The sequence below is a fragment of the Triturus cristatus genome, chromosome 5_2 (assembly GCF_964204655.1).
Source record: "Triturus cristatus chromosome 5_2, aTriCri1.1, whole genome shotgun sequence".
NCBI lineage: Eukaryota > Metazoa > Chordata > Amphibia > Caudata > Salamandridae > Triturus > Triturus cristatus.
The window spans coordinates 333,771,652-333,784,959 of record NC_140588.1 but is presented as its reverse complement, the minus strand read 5'-3'; the positions used below and the strand labels follow the sequence as shown (position 1 = coordinate 333,784,959).

Genomic DNA, 13,308 nt, shown 5'->3' with positions numbered 1-13,308 from the left:
TTATTTCGCCAGATACTATAGCTCACTACCCCCCTCCCGGACCCATGATGCTAGTAACAACAACAACATAAGTAAGAGGGCCATTTGGTTTTTCCATGCAGCTGTTTTTATAACCAATTTTAAATGTTAGACATGCTCTGGAGCAACGGCGCCTGGCAAACACCTCAGACGCTTGTTTTTAGCATGCCTACCACTTCACGAGTTCGCTATATGTTCGACATACACTCCGGCCAATTAGCCACTATGATTGCACCTTGTCAGTAGCTCTGATATCACTTGATGTAATCAAATGCAAGCACAACTAGTGTTTACGGTCTTGTGAATAATAGTCCACGTTTCCATAAGTCCCTACATATACGACGAATAATCACTCGTATTGAGGTGTTGTTAGCTATTATCGCTATTCGGACACCCACTCTCGCTCCACAGCACGGTTTACAAAAAGTTTTGTTCACACAAGCACGTTAAAAAGATGAAAATGCAATCAAACAATGTTTTGTCTCTTTATGTCTTTTTATATGTGGTTTGTCTGTCTTATTTTCTTTTTCAGACATTCTTAGCCCCGGATAAATAGGAGGCTTCTAGGTAAAACCGTGAGTTTTACCATTCGATCTCCACAGGTCAGGGTGCGCCTTAGCGTGTGCATACCGCCGTGGAGACCCTTGTGGTCCTGATGAAAGCTTAGCCAACTGGGCGTAAAAAGCAGAAACATGTCGACCTAATAAATTGGTCAAGCTTTGGTTATCATTACCAACCAGATCTTGCCCAACTCACGTTTTTATTGGTCTTTGATTTGCCAAGAATAAACTTGTCATTGGTTAAAATCATTTACCTTTTAATCTCACTTCCCTTCACAATCAGAAACCAGCTCCGCTGTAACACAGGCGTCGCAGCACACCAGAGAGGCATTCGGCCTCTCTGGTGGGAACCCGATGATGAAGCATGTCACCAACTAGGTTGGTGAGTGAGGGTTCTTTTAACAAATCTTTTTGGTTTTTGCCCGTGCCTTTTTTGCTCCCTATTCTTTTGTCACTCTTTTGTTGTTTAATTGATTGAATCAGGGGGAACAAGAGTGATAGTCCCTCACCCTCTTTGTGTTCTTGTGATTAGTAAAATACAGCAATTATCAGGGTTCACTGTGCCCCTTGGGTTTCTTGGCCCTGGTGCAACTGCACCTGCTAAACCAATGGTAGTTACGTCCCTGGGAGAGACATGGGACCACAGCAAATGGTGGTGGCCCCGGTGGCAGCAGGCACATCTTCAAAACGACAGCCAGTGCAAAAGGTAGGAGTTGGAAAGACCTTTGATGAGGACAGAGAATAAAGGTATCTTGACTGCCAGTGTGATTAGTCTCATCCTTCTATGGGACAGGAGCCCAGCTAAACAAGCAGGGGTAAAGTCAGTATGTCTGACCCTGGCAAGCTGGAAAAGGGGTTATTTTGTTTTATTGCATGCATATGCCACAAAAAAAAAGAATATAAACCATCACCTAAACTTGCCCACCTCACGCTTCCAATAAAACATTTTCATTTAAAAAATATTCATTGATTGGGCTGTTTAACTAGCGATATTTTTTTAAAAATAACAAGCCTTTCAGCTGCACCATTCACTTTATTAATATTATTTGATTAGGAGACAAGAAAAACTGAGCACTCAAATGGCAGGCAGATGTAATGTTACGATATGACTTAAACACTTAACAAGAGAAACTTCAACATTAACAAAAATGCATTTGAGACCTATTGGCTTTGTCAATGGTTCTAGCCAAGCTGTATAGCACCCACAAGACTGTGCAGCATTGATTTTCTAAAACAAAAAAGGCTATGGCTTGACTGGCCACCTCATTTTGTTTTTTGCATTTTGCTCAACATCTGCATAGCATCTTTCGTTGTGGTAATCGATGTGATTATTTTTTAAGTACTACTCTTCGAAGGGCATCGCAGTAACACCTACTGGTGAACGTGTAATAAGTCACGCAGTTAACTATCCTGCCACTATTTACTGGTTGAAACACGGGCAGGAGAGGGTTTCAAGTGTTATTCTTTTCAAATTCTCTGTGTACATATCGGTGTGAAGTGAGAGCAGCAATTTGACGTTGAGCAAATCACAAAATCAATGACATTCAAAACTGGAGTCTGTTGGCAATGAATATGCCTCAAGCAGATGGTTTAACTTCGATATGAAATAAAATATACAGCCAGATTTCTGTTGTAACTCTGTATACAGTAGCTAGCTTTTTGTTGCGGGTAATGTAACTAATTGACTGAAAGCGTGTAATATTGGGAACTTTTAAGAATTCGTCTAGGCTATTCAGTTGCAAACAGAAGGATTTTCAGTCGGAGAATCTATATGTATGCTATTTGCCCTCCAGGGCTGTACATGCGAGTACAAGTATCAATTCAAACAGTGTGATCTTGCGCAATGAATCCAGTAATGTATCCGCTAATAGCCCTACGCGCCCCTCCATGCTCATTGCTCACCGGTCCTGCTGCAAGCTGCTTGTAATCTGCTGTTCTGAGTTGGCAAAAAGGAACACGCATAGAGGGGTGACAGGTAATTGAAGTTGAATGCACGCCATCACGAGCACCCTCTTAGAGAATTCTTCTGCCTGTGATTACAGCAGACACTGGAAATAAGCTACGAGGGACGGTACTTTTCAGGGGACATTGCTGCGCGCGCATCCCTTGCGTGCTTAGCACGTCATCGCGGTGAAAACGAAAGTGATCGCGATGACGTACTAAGCACGCGAGGGATGCGCGCGCAGCAAAGATTGGAGAGGCAGAGCGAGGCGCGCGTGCTTGTGCACGTAACCGCAAACTGGTGGCCGGCGGGTAGCACTTTGAAAAGCCCCTTACTAAAGTTGAGCAAGCAGCGCATGCGCTGCTCTAGGCTCAACCTAAAAAGGTGATCAATCTATAGGATGAACACTTACACTAGCTGCAACTTTTAATATGTGTTTTGCAGTAATCCAAAAGTATGCATGTTGACTGATTTGGAAACTTATGCAGGGTATTATGAATTTTAGCATTTCTAGGTGATTCACTGGTGTAGATATTGGAACTGGCACTGATGCAAAAGATAAGGTTGAAAATGTTTTACATTTCCTTTAATTGCAAATAATTACAATATGACCTGAAAACAAATAAGGCAATCTAGAAAGGAAGCCAAATGTGCTGGAGACGCTTGGACCATTCTGGGGTTGGCCATTGAAACTTATTCTGATCACAATGGGAGAGGACTCTGCTCAAATAAGGGAGTCTAGGGCTTCAACTAATCTATAGAATAAGATGGATTGTGACCAAATAGGTAGCTAGACATGGGCCACGAGGCATAGTATGTTAAATTGAATGAATACTTTACAAGTAGTACACAAATAGCCATATGGGTGGATATGAGTTTTCTGTGGCTTTTACAAAGCTTGGGAATCCATGTGCTGAATGAATACTAGAAGATACTGATCTGTTCATCTGTGAAAATATTTCAAAAATGCATCACGTCTTGCCTCAATGAACAATAAAATTCACAAGGACTAGACAAGACAAATTATAGTTACTGCTTTTGAAACACTGTAGATGAAACATATACATTTTCCATTTATGATTTACAGTAATTCGGTTTTTAATACATTGTGCGACACCACATGAAAAGGTCTATGATTATGATTCTTCACAATTAGTTAATTTTTTTGAATTTTGCAATGCTTGCATATACCAAGTACAGTAGGAATAACTGAGTTCTCTGTTAATATTTTTTCAAGTACTGTGTTGAATCTAAAAACATTGAGTTTCAGAGACTCTACTTCAGACTAAATAAATTACCATAAACTAAGTTCTAGGAACATCCATACGGCACATTTATTACCTTAAAGACACTTCACATCTTGGAAAGCATTTGCCCAGTAAAACGTCTTGCTTTACTTTCCCCATCTTCTGCTTTAGTGTAGCACATGGCGGTTTTTACTTTGTTTTACCTTCAGGGTTATTCAAAATGATTATGTTGGATGTTTAGACACACACAGACTTCAGAGATATATTGTGTATGATATATGGCTTACCTGCTCTTTAAATAGCTGTCGTAGGACAAACATGCACTCTCGTATAACTTGCTTGTCATCCATGTCCTTAATGAAAGTCACAGCATCTCCAGTAACCACAGACATTAAGACGGCTTGTTTACACTGAATAAAGAAATAAAAAGACTGGTTTAACTTACTATAGTTTACACCTTGTCTTTTGTCATAAAAAAGGTAACTTATTCTGGTAACTCTAATACACTAGTGAATAGGTTCTTTCTTGTTATTAACCCCTTCCCCGCTCATGACGGAACCGCTCCGTCATGAGCCACGGTTGCCGTGTGCTCATGACGGAGCGGTTCCGTCATGCCGCGACTGTTGGCGGCCGCTCCGCCCACGCGGCGCTGTTTCCCCGCCTGTGCGGGGGGACAATGCAACTGGGCGGAGTCATGACGGAACCACTCCGTCATGAGCACAGCTCAACCGTGGCTCATGACGGAGTGGCTCCGTCATGAGCACAGCGCCACCGCGCTGCCCCCCCGCACCCCCCAGCGCTGCGGCGGAATTCCCGCCGCAGCGAAGGGGTTAATGGGAATTCTGTTGTTGTGCCATTTACATGACATGGTGTATGCAGGTTTAAATATTAAAGCAAGAATAACAATATATTTTTATATAGTGCATCACACTGCAGGTTTTGCAGGTTCTAAGCTCTGTAAATAACAGGTACCATTTTCATCCAATGTACTGCTTCTTCCTTTGTTGACGCCAGAAGGATGGAGGGCAGAAGTGGCTTTGCTAGAATCCAAACTCGTGACCTGTAAGCCACGACAAACATCAGCATTGACAACTTTCCTCGCTGACCCATCTTGCCAAGATTGGCTTTGTCCACTGTGCTTCTCTCAGGTTAATTAGTACAGTCATCTTGTTATTGATGGAGATAATCGATTAATGAAATTTATTTGTGGGTGAAAGAATTGCTTTGGTATTAGGAAGTAGAACTTGAATTATAAATACACACACCCACACACGCGGACGTTATTGCAATCAATAACTAGGGCTTTCCCTTTTGCTGTTTGTCAAATTCCATCAATTAGGATCAGAATAGCACCAAAAAATAAGAGATGTATGCAGTTTAAAAGTATTCTGGGATCCTGCACGTGGGATAACCTTGATAGAGAACTAGTGTTACAGATAAGTATATTTTTCTTATTGGGTTTGCTGGAATTGTGACGCACCGGCTACCCATGTACCAATAATGGACAATCATGGTTCAAACATACATATGTTTTTCTATACACAGTTTTTATTACACAAACACAGTCACACATTTGAATATACCTGCGATACATTGCACAAACATTTGTTACTTATCATTAACATTCATCTCTGGCCACATGCAGTATGGCGGGACACTTTTTAAATCGGAGAGAAAAGCCTCTACAAATAAAACAAAACATTACAATATTTGCTTTGCATTTTTCACCTTTCAAAGCAAAAAGTAAAGTGTCATTTACATACCTCTCAGGTTGTTCATATGTCGTATGGATGCACGTGTTAATTCAAGGCAAGACATTTTCTTTAATTTAAACTAGTTTTAAAAATGTTATTTAAAAAAAGGTGCACAACTGAAAAATAGTTAACAATTTCCTTCATGTTATAAACATACAAGAAATAAAAGAATGATACAATCATTTGAATCACTAGTCTTAAAGCTAACCCTAGAAATAAAAAAGCACTGTGCCTTTAAGGTTGACGGCTGACCTGGGTATCTCATCAGGTACGCTTCTCCACAACTGGTCCTGAGTTCACCTTGACATTATTTGAAAATGGGAAACAGCCTTTACCACGCAGTCATTAACATGCAATGCCTTATCCACTCACACCTTTACCACGCTAGGTAAGTATATATATAAATATATCAGCAAAAAGTAAAATAAAATCGTTCTATTCCATGGATCAAAGTTCACACACTTAATTCACAATATCTCAACTCCACCAACGGGGTTTGACCCTCACAGTCTTTATGACTAAGACCGTGAGGGGCAAAATGTATCAGTGGAGCTGTGATATATTGAATAAAGTGTGTAAACTTTGATACCTGGAGTGCAGCGATTCTGTTTTCTTTGTGCTGATTATACTGGAAGGCACAGTCTACCTTTCCCACTGACACCAGCTGTGAGTGCACACCTCCTGCTGATTTGAAGGCCCGCTTTGCTTATATGTATGATTGTAAGGTTGGACTGCTTATGTGTAGGGATTCTGGAGCCCAACTTAAACTGCTGCTCTTTTGTGAGCTTAGGTGAGTTATAGTTAGTGTTGCCTGGTTAGCGAGCCTAAAGAACAAGTTACTTACCTTCGGTAACAATATATCTGTAAGAACCATAGGTTAGTTATAGATTCCTTACCGTAGAATATCCCCCAGGCGTTCGACTGGATTTGGAAAGTTTTTGGTCAGCAGTACCCCTGCGCATCGGTAGGTGGCGTCGGTTGACTCCGCGTCAGTCGGCGGCGTCGTGGTTGCCGGAATGACGTTGCAGAAGTTACTTAGACGCCGCCCTTGCGCGCTGACGTCTGTTTTATACATGACTTTCCGCGCCAGGAACGCAGAGTCATGCAAACACTGGCCCCTGGTGCACAAAACTAGGGCCCTGAAAGGATGTCCTTAACCCTAGAAATCAGTTCGCAGAACGGGAGGATGGGTGGGGCGGTAAGGAATCTATAACTAACCTATGTTTCTTACAACTATATTGTTACCGAAGGAAAGTAACTTGTTCATCTTAAAGAAACAGTTAGTTATAGAGTCCTTACCGTAGAATAGATACCCCAGCAATACCAACCCCGGAGGTGGGTCTGCGAACCAAGATCACACCAGAAAGTCCTGGAGAACAGAACGGCCGAAGAAGCCGTCTCTCCGGACTTGGCTGTCCAGGCAGTAGTGTCATATGCAGCTGTGCCCACGTAACTGCCTGACAGATATCATTCAGGGGTACTCCCAAAGCAGTAGTAGCTGCCGTCACCCTGGTAGAATGGGCACGCAGCCCCACTGCAAGCTCCTTCTAAGCCAAAGAGTAACAGGCTTTGATGCACAGAACGACCCACCTGGAGATGGTTCGTTTGTGCACGGCCCGACCTTTCCTAGCGCCCACGTAACCATCAAAGAGCTGGTTGTCCACCCGGAATTGTTTGGTGTGATCTAAATAGAAGGATAGTGCATGTTTTGGATCCAGACTGTGGAGCCTCTCTTTCTTTTTTGAAGGATGAGGAGGCGGAAAGAAGGTGGGCAAAGTGATGGTTTTCCCAATATGAAAAGAAGTGATCACCTTTGGAAGAAAGGAAGGTCGAGTTCTGTGGACGACCTTGTCCGGATGAACAGCCAGAAACCGAGGATTGGAAGACAGAGCTTGTAGCTCACTCACCCTGCGTGCAGAGGCGATGGCTGCCAGAAAAGCAGTTTTAAGAGTTAAGTCTGAGAGGACAGTTATTTAGCCGCTCGAAGGCAGCGCACATAAGATAGGTGAGCACCAAGTTCAAGTCCCAATGAGGCATTATGAAGGGAACAGGAGGAAACAGATGAGAAATGCCATTAAGAAATCTATTTACAACAGGGGACTTGAAAAGAGAAGGCTGATCAGAAATCCTGAGAAAGGCTGAAATGGCCGAGAGGTGGCCCTTAAGAGTGCCCAGAGCAGAGCCCTGCTGGGCCAAAGAAAGGAGGAACAAGAGACCCTCAGAAAGAGGGACAGAAAGGGGATCCACAGCCTTTGCTGTGCACCATGCCACAAATGCATTCAATATGCAGGCGTATACCTTTTTAGTGGAGGGGCGCCTGGCTGCCAAGATTACATCACAGATTTTGGGAGGCAAGTCAAATGACGTCAACTGCCACCGCTCAATCTCCACGCAAGGAGGTGGAGGCTGGACAGGTTCGGGTGGAGGATCATCCCATGCTGCTGCGACAGAAGATCCTCCCAAATAGGCAGTCGGATCGGGGGATCGATGGCCATGTTGAGCAGCTCGGGATACCAGACTCTTCGTGCCCAGTCCGGAGCCACAAAAATGACTTGGGCCTAGTCACGCTTGATCTTCTTCAGCACTCTGGGTAGAAGTGGTATAGGCGGAAAGGCGTATAGAAGACCACAATTCCACTCGTGACGAAAAGCGCCGCCTAGCGAGTTTCGCCGTGGAAATTCCGACACACAGATTTTCTGTCATTGTGCGTTCTCTTCGGTGGCGAATAGATGTAACCAAGGCTCTCCCCACTGTTGAAAGAGACCTTGCACCACCTCCGAGTGAAGACGCCATTCGTGATCCATCATGCACCTGCGGATGAGTTCGTCCGCCCTGGTGTTCAGTGAACCTGCCAGGTGTTAAATCACCAGGAATATGCTCTGATGTTCCAGCCATGTCCAGAGACAGGGGGGGGGGGGGCCTCTTTACCTAGGGTCCAAGACCCCAACCCGCCTTGCTTGTTGCAGTACCACATGGCGGTGGTGTTGTCCATGAACACCTGCACTACTCTTCCCTGGACAGAGGGAAGGAATGCCTTTAGTGCAAGACGGATCACCCGGAGCTCCAGAAGGTTGATGCGAAGCCCAGACTCCGCCAGAGACCAGAGGCATCTGATCTCCACCTCTCCCATGTGGCCACCCCATCCCAGAAGGTATGCATCTGTCACCACTGTGTGTTCTGGTTGGGGAAGGGAGAGGGATCTGCCGTTGACCCAATCCTGGTTCGTGAGCCACCACTGCAATTGTTGTGCAGAGTCCTCCGAGATCTAGACGCAATCGGACATATTCCCCTGATGCTGCATCCACTGGAATCTCAGGTCCCACGTCAGAGCCCGCATATGCCACCTAACATGATCGACCAGCAGGATGCAGGAGGTCATGAGATCCCAGCAGCCTCCGAGTCATCCTGACCGAAACCCAGGATAGAGGCTGAAAGATCGGAATCATAGCCTGAATATCCCTGACTCGCTGTTTGGGAGAATAAACCCGAAACTGCGTTGTGTCCAGAATTGCTTCGATGAAGAGGAGCTTCAGAGAGGGGGGTCAGGTGCGACTTCGGCATGTTGATGAAGAACCCAAGCGAAGGCAGGAGGTCGGCCGTAGTCTGGAGGTGGGAGACGACTGCTTGGGGCGATACCGCCTTCAACAACCAGTCGTCGAGATAGGGGACGACTGGAACCCCTGATCTGCGCAGATGAGCTACAACCACCGCCATCACTTTCGTGAACACCCGAGGGGCGCTGGTAACGCCAAAGGGGAGCACGGTAAACCGAAAATGCTCGTGGCCTACCGTGAAGTGCAGGTAACGCCGGTGGGCCGGCAGGACGGGGATATGAAAATATGCATCCTGCAAGTCCAACGCTATGGAAGTCTATTTGTTTTTTTTAGTAACTTGTCACTCAACTTTGTTTGGGTGACACTACACAAACTTTTATTTGGAAAGACACAAGAGATGCATTATAAATATTGAGCACTTTGCACTTTATATATTTGTGTACGAATACAACTGTATTCAATGTGATATAAACTGTATCACAATGAATTTGTTTTTTGGAAAAATATTCAGCACACCGCCGCAGTATAAACCATTGTGTGTTTCTGAAATGTCAGCTATGTGTTATAGTGCACCAAGATGAACTAGTTTTGTTTTAGTAAATAACTCTGTGTAGCCCAGCAATATAAAGTGTGCATGTAAAGTTCAATTGTCTGCAAAGTGGATCTACAGTGAATTAAGCTTTCAGTTTTTTTGACTTGTGAATAACTATGGTGCCGTTTGATGGACCTTCACAAAGTTTTCCCAACAAAGTGCCCCGGTGATTCTAGTTGTGTATGGAATGTTTCAGGGTGATTTATCAAGTGGGGGAAGAGAAAAAGGGGTGTGTCGAAAAAGTGTTTTTCCCAAGTTAATTTCTATAGAGATTTAGCCACGACTACTGCCCGAACCGCTGGATATAATTACACCAAATTTGGCAGAAAGGTAGCTCTTGGTCCAGAGAGAACCCTTTGCGTAATCTTTCATTCAGTCTTATTGGGACGCATGAGCACACGGCGCCCATGTGCAATATTTTTCTTGCCATCAAGTTCTTGGCAGAGAATAGTTTCTACATTTGTCCTGTCAAATGGTTAGGTTAGGCTCGGGAAGAAACACTACCATTCTACACATGCATGTTTCTTAAGTTGCCTTCCTTGTGACACAATGACTTTTGATACACATTTGCTTGTGTGACAGTGCAGGATTAGTTTCTCTGTAACAACTTTGCTGACAATTCAACTTCGTAAGTACAATATCACAACACCTTGAACATTTAGTTCAAGGACTAGACACACATTGTACAAATGGTGTTGTTTGATATTCATCCATGTGGCGACAGGGCTACCACAAATACAGTAAACAATGCCTAAAGCCTCGACACGTAAGTATGGATGATGTTATTATAAATACACATGTATTTCCGTGCTCAAAGGAGAGGAGCACTCTGCTGTCAGTGCGAGGTCGTTGCGGTTTCAGAGTCTCAGACCAGCTGATTCCTGTTGATCCTCTGCAAAGTAATGTTGGCTTAATCATCAAGCAGGGGATTCTTGGCACAACACCTGCCCTAGGAAACTAGGTTAGGGAGGGCATAGTAGGAGGACACTATAACCAGTACTTATATACCAGCATATATACACTGTTTTAGCATTACCTTCCGACCCTCGCTTGCCTTCCTTCTTAACTAATGAAGGCCCCTGCCTCCTACAAACTCACCCTTAACCTATAAAATACATCCCCGCCCCCACCACCTCCTGTTCTTTTTTGTCTCCAGAGTGAGACTTACCTTTGGCTTTCCCCTCCGTGGCAGAGTCAGGGGTCTTCAGATATTGATCACAACCTGTGTGGTGTATCAGCAGAGGACTTTAGTGCAGCGCGACTGTCTCCTGACGCTCTTCGGTGGAAGGGTGTGGAGCGCTGGCATTTGGACGCCGTGACAGAGTCCGGCAGTCATCTGGTTTGCTGGGGTTGCATCCCTGGGTCATGGTCGCGGAGCAGCTGGGAAACGCTGAGGAAACTTGCAGCAGGATGGACTGAATGCAATGGGCGGTAAGAATGGGTTTGGCCCGTCTTTTGTGTTAGTTTTGTGGATAAGTGGTGCTTTCTGTTAATGATGGGTCGATAAAGGTTGTTGAAGAAGAATAATGTGTCGGTGTCCTCCACCTCTTCCTCGGAGGAGGAAATTCCTGTTCCCTGTAAGAGGCTTGGTATAAGGAGTCCTGCTGGGATGAGAGGCCTCTCCTGTCCAGGGATGAACTGCAGGGTATGACTGAGGCAGCAGTGACCATGGCTCTGCAGGCACATCATGGGTAACCTAGTGGTCCATCACGTTCTAGGATTGTGGATCCTGGTGCTAAATCTTTGACATCAGATAAAGAGGGCCCATCCCCTTCCTTTGGGGGGGGGGGGGGGGGGGGGGAGTATGTTTTCGGAGGGTGATGTGGGTGATTTTGGCCAATGACTGTGAGAACTTAGGGTTGCCAGCCTTTCGGCCTGCGGAGGAAGGGGGTGGCCCCTTTCTTCCCAGCATTTGAATCCCTCTAGGTTAGGCATGCCCTTTCAGGGTCCGGTACGGAGATGTTTATGGGGAGTGGCAGGAGGTGGACAAGATCCAGGTCTCTCGCTTTCTACATACACTGTACATGCTGGGGGGGGGGCCTTTGCCCCACTCTGTGCGTTTGGTTTCCATTTTGGCTACCTTGGTTGGGAAGTTAGCCATTAGTCCAAAGGACTCTACCCTGGTCGATGGCACAAGGATTCTGGCCTTAAATGGGATTTTTCTGCTGAGAATTTGGCTTTCAAGGTGAGTCTTGCTGTAGGATTTTGACCAATTGGCCATGGCTGTGCAGGAAAGTTCTGAGTGCTCAGGGCTGTTGGCTGCCATGGAACAACGGGCTAAACTACTGGCTGCCATTTCTTCTGACATTAATCTGGCTTCTGCAATTTCCACTGGAGCTTTGGTGGCAGCCAGGAGGTCACTGTGGCTACAGCAGTGGCAGGCATATCCAGGCGAAAGACCACCTTGCTGTAGATACCTTTTGTGGGCCAGGCTCTCGTTGGGGATCTATTGCCTGCCATAATGTCAAAGGCTTTCAAGGAAAGGAAGCATGCCTTGCCTGCATGGGTGAGGCCTCATCACCTTGTAATTTTTGGAGTGGGTCTTCATGGTCTTCCCAGAAACGTGAGTCCTGTCAGTCTTTCAGAAGGAGGAGGAGATTTTAGCCTCGTTTTTTCCCTATGCGTAATGCTCCTCCTCTGAAGGGGCTGCCTAGAAGGGTCCCTGACAATCACAGTCTGGGGGATCAGTGCCTGGGGGTGGCAGGATCAGGCATTTTGTTCCGGAGTGGCATCTGGATGTCTCGGATCATTGGGTCCTGGACGCTGCGGCAAATGGTTACGTGTTCAAATTTTTGGCAGGTTCCCCCGGATACTGGTGTGCGAATGGCTCCTGTGCAGGCCGCCAGGGAGTTGAGGTTGGTGCTGTTGGTGGGAGTTGCTGGCAAAATGGGCCATTTGCAGGGTGCCAGTGTCTGCAGTAGGCATGGGGTCCTATTCCATTTTATTCCTGGTTCGAAAGGTCTTGGTGCCTTGCGGCCCATTATAGATGTTAAGTGGGTCAACTCCTGGATCCGGGTAGTTCACTACAAGATGTTGACTATACAAACAACTATTCCTCTGGTAAGGCCAGGATATTTGTTTGGCATCATTAGATCTCGAAAAAGCTTAACTACAAGTCCCTGTCGCTGTTGCCTCTCAGCAATTTCTGAGGTTTGTGGTGGGGTATGCCTTTTTTCAGTTCTGTGTTCTCTCCTTCGGCCTCAAGTCCTCTCCCAGAGTGTTTACTAAGATCCTGGTACCACCGATGACACTCCTTCATGCAGAGGAGGTATTCATTCATACATATTTGGACGATCTATTGATTCATGCGGCAGAGGAGTCACGGATGGTTGCACAGTCAACATGGTCTCGGAGGTTCGACAGGGACACAGATTTTTGATCAATTGGGGGAAATCTTCTTTTGCTTCTTCTTAGGACATGGTCTTCATCTGGGCTCGGTTTCTGACTCTCGAGGGGCAAGTTACTCTGTCCGGAAGGTGATTGGTCTCACTGCAGGCTCAAGTTCAGGCCTTGGTGTCTATGTTGGCTCCTACGGCTGTGAAATGGTTAAGGGTGCAGGGGCATTTGGCTTCTGTAGTCTTTCTTGTGCCCTGGGCCCAGTTTCACCTTCTTCGACTGGCCAACTGGATTCTGGCTTTATG

The 13,308-nt window shown here is 45.5% G+C and overlaps 1 protein-coding gene across 3 annotated transcripts in view; it reads right to left on the bottom strand.

Annotated features, from left to right (window-relative positions):
• KDM1B (lysine demethylase 1B) overlaps positions 1-13,308 on the bottom strand; it is an 821,676-nt gene that overhangs the window by 68,780 nt on the left and 739,588 nt on the right. For all 3 annotated transcript variants that reach the window (XM_085607096.1, XM_085607097.1, XM_085607098.1), the window contains exon 19: positions 4,055-4,177. In XM_085607096.1, coding sequence (XP_085463222.1) covers positions 4,055-4,177 — 123 coding nt within the window. The remainder of the gene's footprint in view (positions 1-4,054; positions 4,178-13,308) is intronic.